Raw genomic sequence first — 21,111 nt, 5'->3', positions numbered from 1 at the left:
AACTGAAGTTTTAGATAAAACTAACTTTAGCTATAAAGTACATAAACAGAGTGCTGCCCATACCTAAGTTAGATCACCCTGCAATTACAATATAAAAAGTAGAAAAAAGATGTCTAATAACATCTCTCAATAATTCTTTACTTTTCTCAGGCTTAGACTAGATACATTCTGGTTTTCAGTGATCCTTTATAAAAAGAAAACATACTAGTAGTGTTATAGTTGATTTATAAAGCAATTCTGGGATCCTAAAATACATAATATGGAACATTTTCTTTTTTTATTCTTTATAACAAATTCCATCTAAGAAAAAGTTATTTCACCTTTCTTCAATATTCTGAAGTTTGTGTATGAGAAAAGCCTACAGTGTGAATCTACTAACAGATTTTAGTCCAAAAGCAGAGAATCAATAAGCAATATGGACAATGTTTCCTATTAGTCCTTTAAAACTGGTGCATGTAAAACCAGAAAAGGAACTGGACATCTAACTTCTGACATGGCTCAAGGCTTCTCCTAAATCATTTAACAGTAATTCATTCAGTGTCTTCCAGGTCCTAAGGCCTTTGCTAGAAAACTTGATGAAGAAAGCAACAACTAACATTTCTTGAATGCCTCACTATGCCAGGAACTAACTGCCTTACAAATACTATCCCATTTAATAGGAAAAAAGTTGCAGATTTATTATTTTCATTTTATCGATTAGGAAGCTAATGTACAGAGAGATTCAGAAACTTGCCGCTACTAAGTAGAAGGCAGGGACTCATTGCACAACTCTATGGGCAACACTGACACATAATGTGACAGTGTCTCCTGGAGTACCATTCAGCAGCCTTGATGATGGAGACAGACATGGTATCCAGCCATGTGACTTTAGGAAGTTAAGCAATATGTAACACAGATGCAGTCGCCTGATCTCAGAACTTAGAGAAAGCAAAAAAAATTCCCAGGTCCCACATACGCCAAAATATCTTTGCCAAAATAACCCCAAATCTATTAGCATACATTACTAAGTGAACCTGCCTGGGAACCAGAGATTTGCAAACCAAAGACAACTGTGATCCCATAGCCCTAAATATAAGGGTAACATGAAATCAGAAATGAATTTTTCCTTTAGGAAAGAAAACACCTTTTGATCAATAAAATGTTTCACCATTCCAAAGCAAGTAAATTTTTGAAAAAATTTTCTGACATTTGTGGGGGAAAATATAAAAATACTTACTGATGAAATATGTTAATTTTTCCCTGTTAGAAAACAGTAAGACCCCATAAGTTTGAATCATTTTCAAATACTATGAAATATCATTTAGGTAATCATATAAGTAATAAACAATGGCTACAGGAAAATTAGTACTACAAATGATATCAACTGATATAAATGAACAACAATAAAGGTTCCCAAGTTTCAGACTGAAGGCATAATATTCTTTACAGGCCATCAAAAGCTCCAAACAAATGCCTAGTAGTTGGGATGAATGATTTTACTTGTTCTCTTATTGATAAAGCAGAATTTTTTTTGTATCATTAATATACAATTACATGAGCAACATTGTGGTTACAAGATTTCCCCCATTATCAAGTCCCCATTACAGTCACTGTCCATCAGCATAGTAAGATGCTATATAGTGAGTCATTACTTGTCTTCTCTGTGCTATTCTGCCCTCCCCGTGCCCCTCCCTACATTATGTGTGCTAATCATAATGTCCCTTATTCCCCTTATCCCTCCCTTCCCACCCATCCTCCCCAGTCCCTTTCCCTCTGGTAACTGTTAGTCCATTCTTGGGTTCTATGAGTCTGGGGCTGTTTTGTTCCTTCAGTTTTTGCTTTGTTCTTATACTCCACAGATGAGTGAAATCATTTGGTATTTCTCTTTCTCTACCTGGCTTATTTCACTGAGCATAATACCCTCTAGCTCCATCCATGTTGTTGCAAATGGTAGGATTTGTTTTCTTCTTATGGCTGAATAATATTCCATTGTGTATATATACCTTCTCTTTATCCATTCATCTACTGATGGACACTTAGGTTGCTTCCATTTCTTGGCTTTTGTAAATAGTACTGTGATAAACATAGGGGTGCATCTGTCTTTTTCAAACTGGGCTGCTGCATTCTTAGGATAAATTCCTAGGAGTGGGATTCCTGGGTCAAATGGTATTTCTATTTCGAGTTTTTTGAGGAACCTCCATACTGCTTTCCACAGTGGTTGAACTAATTTACATTCCCACCAGCATTGTAGGAAGGTTCCCCTTTCTCCACATTCTTGCCTACGATTGTTGTTGTCTTTTGAATGTTGGCCATCCTAACTGGTGCAAGGTGGTATCTTATTGCGAGGTGTGGTTTTAATTTGCATTTCTCTGATGATCAGTGATGTGGAGCATCTTTTCATGTGCCTGTTGGCCATCTGAATTTCTTCTTTGGCAAAGTGTCTGTTCAGATCCTCTGCCCATTTTTTAACTGGACTATTTGCTTTTTGTTTGTTGAGGCATGAGAGCTCTTTATATATTTTGGATGTCAACCCTTTATTGGATGTCATTTACGAATATATTCTCCCATACTGTAGGATGCCTTTTTGTTCTACTGACGGTGTCCTTTGCTATACAGAAGCTTTTTAGTTTGATATAGTCCATCCCATTTGCTCATTTTTGCTTTTGTTTCCCTTGCCAATGGAGATGTGTTCATGAAGAAGTTGTTCATGTTTACATTCAGGAGAGTTTTGCCTATATTTTCTTCTAAGAGTTTTATGGTTTCATGATTTACATTCAGGTCTTCAATCATTTCAAGTTTACTTTTGTGTATGGAGTTAAGACAGTAATCCAATTTCATTCTCTTACATGCAGCTGTCCAGATTTGCCAACACCAGCTGTTGAAGAGGCTGTCATTTCCCCATTGTATATCTATGGCTCCTTTATCATATATTAATTGACCATACATGCTTGGGTTAATATCTGGACTCTCTGTTCTGTTCCACTGGTCTATGGGTCTGTTCTTGTGCCAGTACCATATTGTCTTGATTACTATGGCTTTGTAGTAGAGCTTAAAGTTACGAAGTGAGATAACCCTGCTTTATTCTTCCTTCTCAGGATTGCTTTGGCTATTTGGGGTCTTTTGTGATTCCATATGAATTTTAGAACTATTTGTTCCAGTTCGTTGAAGAATGTAAAGCAGAATTAAAAAAAAATAAAATTATGTACTTTTTTTCCTTGAAGAATTTTTTGGGATTCAGTTTCTTCTTTGTTTTATTATCCTCTACACATATATAAAAACTTCTCAAACATCTGAACGAGAGTTCTAGAATATGGGCATTCCAAAAGGCTGGAAGTTTTTTCTTTTCTGATAGCTTAATTCTTCCATTTCCTCTAAAGCAGTCTATAAACAACTTATGTGCGTGGTCAATCAAGGGAGGAAAGTAATTATTGACAAGGTATTTCTTTTTTCCCCACTGAAAATAAAAACAGCTATTTTTATTTCAGTTGTGGAAAACTGATATCCCTATACAAATTTCTTTAAATGCCAGATTCAAGATTCAAGATATTCTATTATATTTTTACACAATTTGTTTCTCTGCACAAACCAAGTAGAGTTAAAGAGATCAAAATATTACTGCTCGGCTAGACCTCCTCCAGAGGCAATTAAGAGGTATCAAGGTGTAAAAACTACTATTCTTACTGTGAAATTTTTCATCATTCCAATTGGATATGATGCAATTAGTTAATCAGAAAACATGATTAAGCAGTACACAAATGGCTACTGATAACATATGTGTAATCAGAATCCAGTTCAATTCTAATTTTGTTAGAACATCATAGCTATTTTGTTGTCATTGCTAGCTCTTCAGTTGGCATTATTTGTTAGACATTTTGGTTATTGTGAATTGTGTTAACAATTACCTTGACAGTTTAAAGAATTCTTTGATTTTGATCAGGTCTTGCTTACTAATTGGTATTTTTAGGTCTCTCTGTTTTAAAATTTGTTTGCAATAACAAAACACACATAAGTAAAAGTGTATCTTTTTTAAATTTCTGTGAAAAAAATATTTAATTATTGTTTTTTAAATATAAGCTTCTAACAATTCCAGAGCTAAATTTAAATATAGATTTATATATAAATATATATATATAAAATCTCACTTATTAATTTTCTAATTACAGAAGTACTTACTAAAGTTGTTATTCCAAAAAGTATATATATGTTCTTGTGAACAAACCAAAAATGCTGGTGAATAGAAACAACAGGATGTAGGCAGTTTCTTAAAGGCCCTCAAAACAAAATTTTAATTATCTTTTCAAATATATCAGAAACCATTTTTTTTTTAAATAACTGGATCTTTACAATCCTGAATTTATCCCAAAGTATATATATACAACAATCTTGATGATCCAGAATTTATCCCAAGAAATACACAGTAAGTAAAAAAATTCCAGAGAAACATACACATTATCACTTAGATAGCCACTAAAATCCTATTACCTTTTGGAGAACATCTAAAGCTGTAAGTACAGCTTCCTGTAAACTTGTCAAAACTGCTTCAGTGTAAGATGGAAGAATAAAAGGGGATGCATCTGAACTTATTGGGACTGAAACAGCACTGTGCAGTATGACTCCCAACTTCTGCAAGTCATCCATGTTGAAACCAGTTTTTATGTGTTGGTAGAGAGCTGGAAATATCTGAATTAAAGCTGTGAGAAAAGGCTGGCTAGGAATGAAAGTCAGTTTATCAAAAGTAACAGGAGGCTTAGTGCTTTCAGATCCAATTCTATACCAAGTATTCCATGCTGCCCACCAAAGATTCAAATCTTCAAGCTCATCGGTAACTATGGGTGGTGGCTCAGAGCTACTATATCTTCCAAGTCTTTCTCCAATGGAATCTGTCCTTACAAATGGCCTGTTCAGGCCAGAGCCTGACATGGACCCTATAAGGACAGGGACAGTTACATTAACTGCAGGTGGTGTCTCAGGCTTATCCGAGTCTCTGACAGGGGATACAATCTGTAAAATTTCCTGGAAGCTTTTCAGGGCAGCCAGAGATACTTCGTTGTTTTTGCTGAGTGCCGCTGATTGTATGTGGTCAAGAAGAACATCCCATGCTCTTGAAAAATCTCCTGTATTAGGAAGAGAAAAAAATTAATCTATCACCATAAAAGTGATCAGATTTTCTCTATTTGCTTTAGCTTTCTGCTTAAATTCCTTTAGAACTAGAGAAAAAATATCTTTAGGTACTAAGGTACTAATATTGTGAATCAAAATCATTACAACCTGAAAAATCCAGTAAAAAATTTCTTTCAGATATATGAACAAAGGGGCCCAAGAATAGAATAATGGGTATATCAAATAGTGTTTTGGTTTTAAAAAGAAAACTTTATGAATGTGTACACATGCTATACATTTCCTAGTACTTCTTCCTGCCTAAGGAGAACAGAATAAAAACATAAGGTGAAAACAAAAGCCTTTTAGCAACATCTTCAGTTTGTCCTTTTACAGTCTAAATTTGTGCCTCTCATGTGACACTGAGTCTGGTGATCCAGCATCAGCCCAGCACAGGCCGAATGGTCATCATCAGGTTTTCACTGATCAGTTCAATCTCTTGTTCTGTTCCTATGACCAATGGAACACATTTAAAATGAAGCTCTCTGTGGCCAGGAGTAGTCTGTTTCTACGAAGTCCAGCAAAAATGACCTTGTTCCTGCAGCAATCTAGTCCAATGGCTTTGTTAATAACACGGACTCTTACCCACACTAGTTGTATTTAAATAATGCAAAATCAGAGGAATTGACATTCTCCAAAACAGGATAACATGAGTAGATCATGAAATATTTAAATACTGAAAGTTTAAAGACTTTCACTTTGCAAAGGCTTTAAATGACTTTTTTTTTTTCTTTAAAACCCATATGCCTGAGGAAGCATTCAGTTAATAGGAAGCTGGAAGTGGGTCTGGTATGAAACATTAAGTATTACTCAGCCATTACAGAACAAACTATTAACACCTGCCCAATTACATGCCTGTTTCCCTCTATACTCTATTTTTTATTAAGAATTGAGGTATAGTTTACATACAATTAAAAAACACAGATTTTTTTTGTCAGTGAACTGTTCAGAGTATTGACAAATTAAAGACTAGCAAAACAGCTAAATAAAACACTCCTGCCTGTTATTCTTCCAGTTCAAAAATCAGATGAAACATTACATTTACCAACCAGAATAGTGACCTAATCTTACATTTAGAGTATTTCAAGCCCGAGGGGGAAAAAAACTCTGGAATTCCTCTAATAATGTACTCTATGTCTCGGAAGAAGTCCTCTTTCTCGAAGACTAGGTATAATTATATACTGCACAAGGTTATGTTATAAAAATATGAACCTTATCCTAAAATAATAATAAAAATTTTATTAAAAAATTTTCAAAACTACAGCAATGTCTTATGTCTTCATTTTAAAAAATAAAAAATTATATCTATTACTTCTTAGCTTTTGAAATAAACTATCATGAATGTATTAAAAATGATGCAAATGTAGTTTACACTGGTGCATTTCATTGTATGTAAATTTTACATGAAAAGAGAAAAGATGGAAAAAAATATATATATTAAGCCCTACAGTTCAATTAGGATCAATTGATCAAATGGATTAGACACCATAAATTACTGTTTTTGAAAAAAAAAAAGGGAGAAGTATACATGAAGAACACACAAAGTACCTGGGAAAAATAAATATGCTTATGTCTTCACGTAAACAGGAAAAAAAAGTGAAATGTAAAAGTATAAATTTTAAAAATAAAATATGTATAGCATGCTCACAATTATGTACAAAAGTTATTTCCATTTACCTTTCTCTACTACCCCCATGACTATGACCCAGGATTGAAGGTATTTTAATCTGTGCTGGGGTTTCTCAATTTCAGTACTATTGACAGTTTGGGTTGGGTAATTCTTTTGCTGTGGGTTCTCTCCTATGCATTCAAAAATAGAGCAGCTCCCCTGCCTCCACTCCCCAGATGCCAGCAGTGCCTGTCCCTCCCAACTGAGACAACCAGAAATGCCTCCAGACACTGCCAGATCTCCTGTTGGGGGAGCAAAATTGGTCCAGGTTGAAAACTACGGATCTACACCATCAACAGCTTCCTAAGCAGTCTAATAGTGTCCTGCGATCCTTCCCTGCTGCCAATTCCATTCCACACATATCACAGTGATCTTCTTGAACTGCGTATCTGTGTATTTCATATCATGGATTAAAATCTCTTAGTATTTTCATTGCTCTTAGGAAGAAGTCCTAACTTTTTAACATGGCCTACATAGTTTTTACATGGCCTCGCCTCTCTCCACCTCTATAATCTCATCTGGTATCACACTTTTCCTTTTTCTTTTCATTCTAGACCTTCAGACATGCTACGGTTCCCATCATCCCCTTCTCCTCAATCCTCTCCTATTTTACATATTCTCTCTGCTTATAAAGCTCTTCACATTTCATCTTACCCTGGCCTGATGTACTACTACTTACTCCTCTGATCTCAGGTAACATACCACTTTCTCAGGGAAGCCCTTCCAGTTCTCACTGGCCTGGTTAAATACCTATTATAAGCTCACAAGACATCATTCCTTTGTAGCATTTCTCACTGGAGCTATTTCACACTTATTTATGTAATTACAGTTCTTCCCTCAGCCCAGGACAGCAAAGACATTGTATATTTTGCTTATCATTGTATGCCCTAGAGGCTAGGCCACAATAGGTACACATCACATATTTTCTCAGTGAAATGAATGAAAAGGTATATGTCCATGCACATACCACATGTAAACATGAAGACAGGCAATTAAGATTGATTATTCTTAGGAAGTATCACTCTTTGTGTATTTTAAAAGAGTCTTCTTTATTTTCCAATTTTCCTTTCTATACAGAAAAAAATGTACATATACCTAAAGGTTGCAGTAAATATCTTCTAGTGTTGAAGATTCTTGCTACTCCAGCCAAGGTTAAAACCCATGTCTCAGCCCACTGCTTCTCTGCTGTGTCCCTTGAATGATGAATGAGAATATTGCCACCTCCAGACTCAATCTTTTCTTTGTCTGCAGTGGTAGAAGACTCTCGAACTCGGTCCAGCAAATGAAAGAGAACCTGTTTATAAAAATGCATTAAAAAGGCATTAAGAACATAGCTTAAGTAAAAACATAGTAAATTAGGAATTGTTACAAAAAGTTTTACCTGATAGTCTGATTAATTCCCATATATAAGAAAAAACTGAATAATAGAAATATTTTATATTTTTAAGTTTATACTTAAGGTCACAGAATATCAAAAATTAAAGTAAATTGGAAAGAATATTGTATAAGACTTGTTGAGATGTCAGTGGAGCATCTGTGGGGTAATGTGTAAAAGAGAACAAAAGGATGCCATGAAACAGAAGCCAAGGGAAGAGAAATTTCAAGGAGAAAATAATCAACAGTGTTAAAAGTTACAAAAAAAAAATGGGGGTAGGATAAGAATTAAACTTAGGGCGAAACTTAGCAATCATTAGACCACATGTAGCCTACAAATAATTCCTGTGACTCTCAAAATAAAGTCTCAGAACCAGCAGTACTAGTATCACCCAGGAGCTTTACCAACATGCAAATCCTCAGGCCCCATATAGAGGAGAAAAATCAGAAACTCTGGGAAGTAACGGGTGGTAGCTCAGCCATCTGTGCTTTAAAAAGTCCTCTAGGTGATTCCATTACATACTAAGGTTTAAGAGATTCTGAGATAGAATAATCTGGAAACCAATTTACAAGGGATAAGGGAATGCAGAGATGGTGAGGCGGGGAAGAACCACTGAGAAATGGGCAGCAAGATTAACAGTGAAGCTGTTTGAAAGGAAAACAGGAATCAGAGAAAATACCAGCATTTTGTTTTTTAAAACGAAGAGGAGACTTATGTTTGTGATCTGAGGAGGAGCAAGGGGTTGGAGCTGAAACAGAAGACCCAGGAAGGAATAGGACTTTTAATCTTTTTTATTAGTGAACATATATCATTAACTTTTTAAGGAGACATTTTAGACTTTTTATTAAATGGAAAACTTTGTCAAATACAGTTAAGGTTGGTTTACTATGCTATTGTCAAACTTACTGATTTCAAAAATTCACAGAAGAATTTTATTAAAATGAATACGGGGGAAAAGGAGAGCCTTTTAGTTAAGAGGGGATGTTCATAATAAGCTATTGACTCAGGAAGTTTTAAGAAGATGATAAAAAATGAAATGGTAGATTTAATGAACAAACAGAATTTACCAACTGGAAGTTACTTTTGTTTGGTGAGTGTTCAAGTAACCGTCACTGTTGTTATTCTTTTATTTATAAAATTCTCATGTAATTATATTTGAATTATGTTTAGTGGTTTACCAACACCTGGTTTTAGCACTTAGAAGAATGGAGAAAAATGGGGAGAAAGGGAAGGGCAAAAGCCAAAGTCAGAGACAGAGCTAAGAAGAGAGAAAGACAGAAAAAGAGAGACGAGGCCTTAAATATTTAATTTGTTCTGCATGAGGTGCAATTTAAAATATGACAAAGCTGGCATTTGTTTTGTCAAATGCACAAACGCATGGAAATTCTTTAAAAAAATTAATAGGAACAAGCTGAATTGAAAAAGTCTATAGGTATGTCTCAATTAAAAGCTGACAGGTTATTTTATACTACCTTCCAGATAACAGTGTGCCACGTTGAATGCTGTAATAAAGTTCCATGCGCACCAATTGTCGAAAACAGAGTTTGCCCTGCACTCTTCCTGACAGCAGGCCGGGGGTCCACACACAGTTCACCCAGTTTTGCATAAAGACACAACCACAAGCAATCAAATGGTGGTGCAGGGTGGAACGGCCGATGCAAAAGCACACCTTTCTCTTCTGCCTGCTTCTGCTGTGCTGCCTCTTCTTTATTTAATTCTTTTTCAATAACCTCCCCTCTTTGGAAAAAATAGTCTGAAATATTCCACTAAAAGCAAGGTAGAAAAATGTCACTTTACTCATAGATTTTATTTTGCACACACAAATAAATATGCCACACATGATTGTTTTACTTTACAGAATAAAACTCTTTAAAAATTTAGAAATCCCTTATCTAGTAGAATGGATCTGAAAACATCCCTCTGTCACATATCTATGATTTCAGGAGATTTTGGGAAAACAATCTTGTGCTAGCATTAATATTCTTTAAAAAAATTATGAGAAATTTCAAGAACATACAGAAAAACAGGGAGAATATATCAATACATTAATATACCCACCACCTAGATATAACAATTGTTAACATTTTGTCATTTAACTCATGCCTGTATTTTATAATCTGTACTAGATAAAAGGTTTTAAAAAAATAACCATATTATTTTCACCCCAACAAAATAATTAATAATTCCTTAATATTATTTAATAAAATTTTGTGATTCCATACAAATAACTATCTCCAGACATATCCATGACTATTCTCAACCACAGTTAAGTATGTAAATTAAAAAGAATTGTGTCATGATAAAGATGTTGAGAATCCAATACCTGTGAACATAAATATAAAATAAAGGGGGTGACATCTAGCAATAATTCAATCAACTGAATTAACTAACCACTCTATAGGAACAATTCTATATACACCATGCTTATGTTTTTTCCTATGACTACATTTTTAATAGAAAAGCATTAACTTAACCTAGCTTGTGGGAGAAATTTAAGCTTGACTTTAATAAAAACTCCTGACTTACAATAAACATTTAAAGAGTCTAAATAATAACCTTTAAATAAGTGTATATTAGGAACAGTTCTCTGTATGTTTACTTTGGTAGTATTAACGATGCCCTTAGATATTACTTCTATATTTGAATAAAATGAGGCTCAAGAAGTCAACAATTTAACAATTAACAAGAGGCAGACAAAATTAAAATATGTGTTCTATCTGTTTCCACAGTTTAGGCTCTACCACTATCACATGCCCTCTCCTAATAGCTAATACAGCAGTATTGACAAACTACAGGACTGTGTAAGTGATAAAGCCTCTTACTGGGGCTTTGTTTATTAAGTAAGTACTACATGAAAATGTTGCTACTAAAATAATATTGAAAATCAATTAATCTTTACACTAGAGTCAACTGAATATTTCCCTTGAATGTACTTATTATTTATTAAATCCTTTCATGACAAACCTCGTAAAAGACAAATTTCAGCTCAATATGTTAAAATTATTCCAAAATACTCTATTAATGAATTATTTCTTAAATTATGTCACTTAATCCTTTAAGCAAGATAGAATTTTGATACTTAGAAGTCATTTAAACAATTCCTATACTGCCAAAAGTGTACTGGCTTAGCATTCACTCTTAACTGCACAATAGTAGTTTCTAAATGATATTATCATTACAAAGGCAATGACACTTACCAATAAACCTATGGAAGTTAAACTAATATTAAGTTCTTGGTTATGAAGTCCAAAGCTGCCTGCAACATCGACAACTATCTGCAGGCAAGTGCAAGGCATTGTTGGTAGAAAATCCGTCACAACCAACTGTAGACACTGGAATGCAGTTCGGATCAAGGATTCTCTGAACACAGAAGAAAAGAAATTTATACTCATATGTTTAAAAGAAACATAAGTAGAAAGACACACCTTACAATAATTTAAACCAAGAAAAATTTTGTTAAAATTTGAACAATAAATCTTCTCTAATGTAGTATTTTAACATATTCAACATACAGTATTTCAAGTTTTACATAAATGTAAAAAAGGTTATCTTACTTAGACAAATTAACAAATAAAAATAAAGAGGTCACAAGTGTAAGAAAACAGTAGACCAAAAAAAGGGAAAAAAATATTCATTAACACTATATTATTTTTATTTGATTTTGCATCAACTAGCCAAACAAAACCCAGACATTAAATAATTAAGGAAAATTGGCTACAAGCAACTTTACAACTGTATCCCCAATATCTAGCATGGTGCCCAGCATATGTGAATGAAATGTGCTGAATAAATGCTGAACTTCACTCTTGCAATGAAGATGAGTTCCTCATTCTTTTATATCTAGACTATATCTTGTATGAAATCCTACATGTGTCTGTAAAAGAGTAAATTCTGAATTTCAAATGAAGAGAATAAGAAGTATTTGTTTTAGAAATAAATCCTAGTGGTAAAAAATAAATAATGAAAGCTAATTATAATAGCTAATACTTACTGAGTGTTTACTATGTCAAGTACTTTCTCAGTGTTTTACAAGTATAAATTAATTTTATCCTCACAACAATGCCTTATTTATAATTGCATTGTAGGTTGGGAGGAGAAACTTCAACTTGACTTAAGCTATAGCTACTCTCTTTCCACTTTAATCATCTCAGTATTTTGTAGTATTTAAGGAAATCTCAGCATCTCAATCACATAAAACTCCTAAAGCTAGTCATCATATAAGACAGTATGAGTCCTGCAGAATCATAAATATATCCAAACTTCTGCTAAATCTCTCCACTGTAATGTCCTACCTTAAATTAAACAAGTGGTTACATTTCCTCCAGTTCACTCTTCTTTCAGTATTCCCTATTTAGTTAATGATACCACAATTCACTGTACTGCCTAAGTTAGAAACCTTGTAGTCATTCCTGATTGCATTTCCTGTTTCTCCCTTTGCCCCTATAGCCAATCTGCTAAGTGGCTCAAATCCATTTCCTCTTCTCTATTTCTCGAGAGCACTGCAGGCTCTCTCATTTCTCATCCTGCCCCTCATTGCTACCGTCACAGTGATGTACCTCAAATGCATATCAGATCACATCGTTCCTCTACTTAAAATCCTAAAATGCTTCCCAAATGTATTGGGGATAAATTCAATAATTTATAAAAGCATTAAGGTCCTTCATAATTTTGTCTCTGCGCCACTCCAGCGGCACAGACCCCTCCTACTGGAGTCCTATTCTTCTGCAGCATGACAAACCACTCACTTACTAGGATCCTACAGAGGGTTTGTACTTTTCTATGGGATTCTACTTTTAGAGCAGGAGCTATTTATCTGTGAAATCAGAATAACTAGGATGCATAGTATTTGGAATACATTAGGCACACAATAAATGTTTACTTTTAACAAATGAATGACAAAAGCCACCTAAAGGCAATTTCTTAGACTTCCTAATATATGCAGTGAAGTCCTAAATGTTAATTCACATCTTATCAAATATTTTAACAAAACAAAACCCAATCTTTGGATGTGTTACAAAATTTGTCAGATTTGTGTAATTATTACAATTAAAAGCCTTGTATTCTTGTATAAATGTCAAATAAACAGCAATTCTGCCAACCTTCCAAAACAAAGGTTTACCCTAATAATTCCCTATAGTCACTTGGGGGTAGAGTTAAGAAAAACTATTCTAGATTTTAGACTTAAGCAGAAAGGGGACACACAAAAAATTAACACTACTGCAAGATTTTAGGACAGATTCTCTTTTTCTCTCTCTTACTTTTTCAATGTTAATTTTAGACACTTACCCTTGATCATTTCTGATTGCTCCCATAACTCCAAGCACTAATGGCCATCCAGGCCCAAGACTGTCTCCCTGACTCTGCAGAATCTGCAACACACATTCTAATTGCTTGAGTCGGATATCTGGGTGGTTAATACTGGACATCTCCTTTAATGGGTTCAATAAAAGCAACTGCAGCCTCTGAAAAGGGAGCCAGAAACTAATTAGGAAGAGAAGCCCCAAAAGATGCGAAGGCTTTGCGGTTGCCTTTTTAAGTTTAAATTCACCTCCATTCAGACTGTAATGGTACATAGAAATTTTTCTATTAAAATAAACATTGAATATATTTTCTCCAGCAGTAATAATGAGAGGTTTATTTTGCCATTTATGTCTTTTTTAAAAAATAAGGGAAAATAAAAACCAATCTTCAGGATAATAGGTTTCAGGATAAATGGAGAGTGAGCTTATATTAAAAGATATTAATTATAGACCCATATAGAAATGAATCTCACTAAAGGAAATATTTCCATGTATATATCTGGCTGTATTTGGAGGGAGGAAAACAATCCCCAATTTCTCAAACTACCTTTCATTTACTCTATTTATTATATCATGCATATTTAAATTTTAAATTCTCAATACTCCTAAAAAGTGAGTAAGTATAGTAGACATTAATAAACATGATATGATGCCAAGAAATCTGTTTAAGAGTAAAAGACAAGCACTCCATTCTATTCCTTTCAGCATTTGAAAGCAACTGCTTGATTTTAAACTCCTGTCTCCAAGGTTTCCTTTACTTAGTTCAGCGATTGAACCAATGCTTATCAAGCTCTCACTATGTGCCAGGTATTGAACTGGACACTAAGGATATAGACGAGGGTTTTCTTTTCAGAAAACTTAAACTGTAGCAGGAAAAATATGAAATTACTAAAATTAAAGCTTTACAGGGGCATAGATCTTTTCTGTCTCATTCATCATTCTATTCTAAGAGCAAAATGCTGCCTGGCACACAGTATGTACTTAATAACAACTATCTGTTGAGTAAATTTGCAGGATACAATTATCAATACAGTTAAGACAATAAGGGCAATAGAAATAGTCAGTGCCTTATTCCTACTCAACCTTCAAACAATAGAATGTTGTTGGAACATGTAAAAAACTATGTAAGATACATGCGAATGACAACGGGAGTAAGGACAAAGGACTCATGACAAAAATAAACTCTGAAGTATAAAACAACTTTAAAAATTATTTAAAAATAAAACTCTCTTGTATTGTGCTTGTCTATTCTGCCACTTGCTTTCTCCCCAGGTAAGGGCAATGAGGCGGAAAAAAAATCAGAGATATTTAAGGATTAAAGCAAGGAAGGCTAATGAAGTAGGGCCCCAAAATGAAGCCTTAAAACTGCATGAAGAGGGAAGCTTCTAGACTAAAAGACCAATTCTAGGTAATTTATTAACTGTAGTTCACTGTGATTCACAGGAAGGATTTTACAATTTTAAATAAAGATAATCCTAAAAATCTAGGCATTATCAACCTCTGGAAGAGCTCCATGGCCTACATATAAAATAGACTATTATGCAACAAAACCACTTACAGAATACCATCTATCTGATAAATTAAGAAAAACATTATATATGAGAGAGGATGGTTTTATGTTAAGTATTCTTTTTAAAAGAACAAGGTAAGTTTTTTTCACCTGGTTTTGTGAAAGTGGAGGATCATGGTTAAATGTTAATCCTGCTTTAATAAGTGAAGTTAAAGCTTCTGCTCCCCATTCTCTCATTCGAGAGTTTGGATGCTGACAGACCTAAAGACATATATGTTGAAAAAAATTAAATTTTTAATTTGTATACTTAAGCTAAGTAGCACATATCAATTTGAGAAAAGAGTAATTTAAGTATTATATTTTCTGGTCTTTCACATTTAAAAAGTTTTATCAAGTGTTCATCAATAAGAGTTGAATGAAAAATTATTTCCAAAATTTAAGTAAACTTACCTTCTGAATAAGAGGCAAAAGGAAGCAATAAAAAGACAGAAGATAAAAGATGAAACTAAACAAATCACAGAAGAGAAACAACTTCATCAAAGTAAATGATGTCATCAAAGTAAACAAAAGAAGTAAGCTGATACTAAGATTCCTAACTAGGTCTACCCTCATAATAAAATACTGTGCTAAACTTTTAAAAATAATTTTTTGCCATATAATGAGAATGTCTATTATAAAGATGTCTGCATTTAACCTTTAATAACTCATAAATTTATCTAAATAAAAAAGAAAAGAAAAGCACATGCACATTTCTCTTCTTATTAATAAAAGTACCTTTCTCAGGTTACTAGAATAATATAAAATGATCGATGTAACCAAACTGCATATAAACATGCATATGGAAAGAAGCAGCTGTTAGTGAGAAGCAACTAATTATTATTATTTTTTTTAGATAATTATTTTTTATTGAAGGGCAGTTGACGCACAGTATTACATTACATTAGTTTCAAGTGTACAACACAGTGATAAAACATTTATATACATAATTCTAGGTTCCAGCTATCACCCTACCAAGCTGTTACAATATCTTGACTATATTCCTTATGCTATACATTACATCCCGGTTACTTATTTATTTTACCATTGGAAGTCTGTCCTTTTTTTTTTTTTTTTTTGTGAGGGCATCTCTCATATTTATTGATCAAATGGTTGTTAACGACAATAAAATTCTGTATAGGGGAGTCAATGCTCAATGCACAATCATTAATCCACCCCAAGCCTAATTTTCGTCAGTCTCCAATCTTCTGAGGCATAACTAACAAGTTCTTACATGGAGAACAAATTCTTACATAATGAATAAGTTACATAGTGAACAGTACAAGGGCAGTCATCACAGAAACTTTCGGTTTTGCTCATGCATTATGAACTATAAACAGTTCAAATATGAATACTCATTTGGTTTTTATACTTGATTTATATGTGGATACCACATTTCTCTCTTTATTATTATTATTTTTAATAAAATGCTGAAGTGGTAGGTAGATACAAGATAAAGGTAGAAAACATAGTTTAGTGTTGTAAGAGAGCAAATGTAGATGATCAGGTGTGTGCCTGTAGACTATGTGTTAATCCAAGCTAGACAAGGGCAATAAAACATCCACGTATGCAGAAGATTTCTCTCAGAACGGGGGGGTGAGGTTCTAAGCCTCACCTCTGTTGATCCCCAATTTCTCACCTGATGACCCCCCTGCGACTGTGCCTGTCTTAGGTTGTTCCTCCCTTGAGGAATCTTACCCGTCTCTGGCTAACCAGTCATCTTCCGGGGCCATACAGGGAAATGTAAAGTTGGTAAGTGAGAGAGAAGCCTTATTGTTTGAAATGGTTAGCTTTTTATTTCTTTGCATATTTATGCCCTGTAGGAGAAGCAACTAATTATTAAGAATCATTCCAACCTGAATACAGGAGAATATAAATTCAGATAAAATACCCATGTACCATCTGGAATTAGTGATACCAAACAAGTTTTCTCCTTTGTAGAAGAGCAATCTCATAATCATACGAAAAGCTATAAAAGAACAGTGCTTACTACTAACTCTCAGCCCAACTACCTTGAAGTTTCAGAACTAGCTGAAACTGAAGTGACCAAGAGAGTGTATAATAAAGGAAAGGGGTCCCATGCTAACAGCTGAAGGAGACTTCAGAGATTTCATGGATATTATCACCCATTTTAAGCCAAAAAAATCAACCTACTTTCACTATAAAACTTTAGTCCCTGATAAAATATACAGATATAAGTACAAGGAAAAAAGTTAATGCTGACTTTTTATATGGCTATCCACAATCATTAGTTCAGTGTTTACATCTTTATTCTTAACAAAAAAAGCAAATATATTTAAGAAAAAGAGGTTACCTCAAGTAGATGGCCAGTCAGAGGTCTCCATAGAATTTCTATGCGGTGCATGTTAACTAGACCAGTTTCTAACAATTTGGCAACTGCAAAAAGAGATGGTTCCTGGGAAGAAAACATATTGCATTGTGATATTATAAGGAGAATTTTTAGTATACTTCAACTGTAAATAAAACTGAGAATACTCTGAAGAGCACAACTATAATTAATACATGATTAGTTAGTATAAAGTTAACAATAATTATAACAAAACTTCAGTTATCATGAGACAAGTCTTTCTGTACACCCCCAGTATCCAGAATAGCTCCTGACTGGAAAATTTGGTTAGGAATAGAATGCTTTAGGGAAAGAGTGAAAATTCAAAACTTAACACTAGGCACACAGAATGGTTAGTGTTCTAGGTAGAAGAAAAGTAGCATTCTGCTATGGACCAAACCATGTTCCCCTAAAATTCATGATGTTGAACCCTTAACCCCCAATGTCATCACCTTGGAGATATTTGGAGATAGGGCCTGTAAGGAGGTAACTAAGGTTAACTGAGCTTATAAAGGTGGGACTCTGATACCACTGAATTAGTGTCCTGATGAGAAGAGATGTCAGAGAGTCGAGAGTATGCTCTTGAGTGCTCCTCCCTCACAATGTGAGGACACAGTGAGCAGGAGTCATCTTTCAAGCCAGGACGAGTCCTCACCAGAACTGACAATGCTGGCACCCTAATATCAGACTTCTAGCCTCCAGAACTGTGAGAAAATAAATTTCTGTAGTTTAAGCCACCCAGTCCAAGACAACCTGTTATGGCACCCAAGCTGACTGATACATGTTCTCATTAATGAAGTCTTCAAAGGTCCAGATTTTATGTGTGAATGTCGGCAAGAATGAAAAAAAAAACAGAAAAGAAACAACAGAGACCAAGGAAAAAAGCATGAAGTCACGAGTACAGCAGAGATCAGAGCTCTCAGTTTAGACACTAATAGAAAAGTGGCAGAAATAGAAGACAAACCTGTCCTCAGCTGCTGGCATTCAAAACCAGAAAGGAAATCAATGTACATTATACATGGCTAGATTAGAGTACTTAGCCATGTATTATAAGAACTGAAAATAATCAGTAAAAAGATCAAAGGGCAGCTATCTCTATCCAATATTAATGAAAGCGGTGAAATATGCTTAACTGCAAACTCAGCTGACCAAAACTATGAGTATATTATGATGGGTGGCTGTGCTATTTCAAATGGAGACACTGCATTAAATTTAAAAAAAGGAACTAAACTTTACAAAAGCATATTATGGGTGAAATAATATTGTAATTTTTAAAGGAAAAGTTTTTTTTATTATTCTATACTCTTAACATTTTAATAGTGCTGATAAAAATCTAAAATGGAAATGTTTGGTAATATCTTTCTTTCCTAGCACAAGCCAGTGAACCAAGTATACTAGGGTTTTAAAACAAATATGTTCAGGTTGACACTTCCTGCTGACCCTTCCTACATGTACTAATGTTGTAGGTACTCTAAAAATATCTGATAGAAAATTTATCATTTTAGAGACAGTTTGACACTGTGGTTAAGACTGATATATGTGAAGTTATAACTTCCTGGGACCTCATTTCAATGCTACCACTTAATAGCTATTGTAACCTGGAGTGAGTTATTACCTCTACTAAATTTTCTTTTTATCTATAAAATAGAGATAATAATGTACATAAACAACCTCTTGTTAGAAAGTATCTGGCACATAATTAGTTCCCATAAATGTTACATAATATTACTTTCTCTTCTACCTTATTCTTCCAGGATATACACAGAAATCATGTAGAATTTAAAAGAATATATGCATGTCCAGGCCTCATACCCAAAGATTCTGATTCAGGAAGCCTAGAATGTAGCCCTGGCATTTGTATCTTTTAAAAACCCTGTAATCAACTTTGATGCACACATAAGTTAGGGCCACTGGTGAAGTAGTTAAGAATGGAGCTCTAGAATGAGACATATGAGAGTTCAAATCCAAGCTCTACCAATTACTAAACAGTGACTCTAGGCAGGTTACTTAAGCTATTATCATATTTCATCTGCAAAAAGGAGTTACTATTGCTGAACCTCACAGAGCTGTCTTAAATGATTAAATGAAGTAATGTAAGTTAGTTCCTAGTCTAGAATAAATAATGAAGAGTAGCTGCTTTATTATTTCTGTTGTTGTTACAGTGAGCTTGGTAATATGCCTGCACATCTCACCACCACCTTCTTCTAAGAATGTGCCTAGGGTGGGTGGGGAGGGAGATCAGGATTAAGGGGCACTATAATTTGCAATCAAAATATAGGTAAGTCACAGGGAAGGCAGTATAGCATGGAGAAGACAATTAAGGATCTATAAGATCTTATTATATTGAATGACAGTGACTGCAGTGGAGGGTATAAGGACTTGATAATATGGGTGAATGTTGAAACCACTGTGTTGTTTATGTGAAAGCATCATTAAGATTGTGTATCAATGATACTATAATTAAAACAAAAGATAATTAATCTTAAAGCAGGTTTTGGGAGAAGAAAAAAAGAAAGAAAGAAAGGATGTGCCTGCTTTGTCATAAGCTACTTCCTCAACACAGCAGCACAGATTTCTGAGGTGAGGACCAAAAGCAAATGACAGGCCGCCGTAAATCGTGCCTCAACACACTGACTGGTACATATACATACATACGTCTTTAGTCCCTAGAATATTTAACTCAGAACAGCTGATAATGATAAAGTATTTTTTAATGTAGAAAAACATAAAGGTTTCTACTTATTTTAACACCTGCATATTTGTAACAATTTTTACAGAAAGGTCAATTGAATAATAAACCATTTTTGTGCCTCCATCTAAAAATATTTTTATAAAGTTTGGACTTGAATATTTTTATAATCTATTATTTCCATTCCACATTTATCACTTTACTTTATAAAATTAAGTCCAAAATGGAGAGATGAGAACCCATTCTCAGGGATGTCATTTCCACTTCAGTGTATCGATTTTTTCAACATTTGTCCCAAGACTCTCTGAAACATCGTACCTGCTACAATTACTCTCCTGAAATTATACTCAAAGTATAAACTAATAATCAAATTTCCTATTATTTTCTCAATCCTCATTGATCTTGATTTCTCATATATTTTTCTTGTTTGATTTCCTTGAAACTGCCGTTTCCTATCTAACTCCTACCATTCCTTCAATATGCAGCAGCTCCAATCACACACTAATTCACCTTAACGTTAATTCAGTTTGGTAGAAATATGTACCAAAAACATCTTACATAACAAGGTACTAAAGATTCAAAAGTGTCTTACATCACTTAATATCTGTAATACTTACTTATATTAAATATTACATAATTTATAAGACTCTTAGACCACCTTAAGTGATATTTAACTATAAGCCAAGTAGTTTATATGCTCTTTGAAAGCAGAAATCTTTACTTCCCAGCAGGATGTCATATACACAGCAAACATACTGTGCTTGTTGAGTAAACACATAAATTCTCAAAGATACTACCTTATAAACTTGATCGGATTTCATTAAGGTACTCTATTAAAAGCATTCTTTGTGTTAGGAATTAATCTTAATGAAGTAGGATTACTGAAGATATTGAGAAATTGATTACTTCACTATATCTTATATTATCCTCACCTTTATTTGCAGTAAACTATAATATATATTTTCAAATACCTGTATATTTATTTAATTCTCTAGCTATGTGCTATAATATATCAAACTTTGCCCTAATAATACTTTACTGGCTTATCT

The 21,111-nt window shown here is 34.0% G+C and overlaps 1 protein-coding gene across 4 annotated transcripts in view; it reads right to left on the bottom strand.

The window, feature by feature from the left end:
• Positions 1-21,111, bottom strand: part of MON2 (MON2 homolog, regulator of endosome-to-Golgi trafficking) — a 121,526-nt gene that overhangs the window by 41,589 nt on the left and 58,826 nt on the right. For all 4 annotated transcript variants that reach the window (XM_036894819.2, XM_036894821.2, XM_057486843.1 and 1 more), the window contains 7 exons: positions 17,341-17,442; positions 15,141-15,251; positions 13,467-13,642; positions 11,378-11,540; positions 9,653-9,946; positions 7,901-8,099; positions 4,462-5,093 (listed from right to left, as the gene is read on the bottom strand). In XM_036894819.2, coding sequence (XP_036750714.1) covers positions 4,462-5,093; positions 7,901-8,099; positions 9,653-9,946; positions 11,378-11,540; positions 13,467-13,642; positions 15,141-15,251; positions 17,341-17,442 — 1,677 coding nt within the window. The remainder of the gene's footprint in view (positions 1-4,461; positions 5,094-7,900; positions 8,100-9,652; positions 9,947-11,377; positions 11,541-13,466; positions 13,643-15,140; positions 15,252-17,340; positions 17,443-21,111) is intronic.

The sequence above is a fragment of the Manis pentadactyla genome, chromosome 10 (assembly GCF_030020395.1).
Source record: "Manis pentadactyla isolate mManPen7 chromosome 10, mManPen7.hap1, whole genome shotgun sequence".
Lineage (NCBI taxonomy): Eukaryota > Metazoa > Chordata > Mammalia > Pholidota > Manidae > Manis > Manis pentadactyla.
The sequence above is the reverse complement of the archived record's forward strand: the minus strand, read 5'-3'. Positions and strand labels throughout refer to the sequence as shown.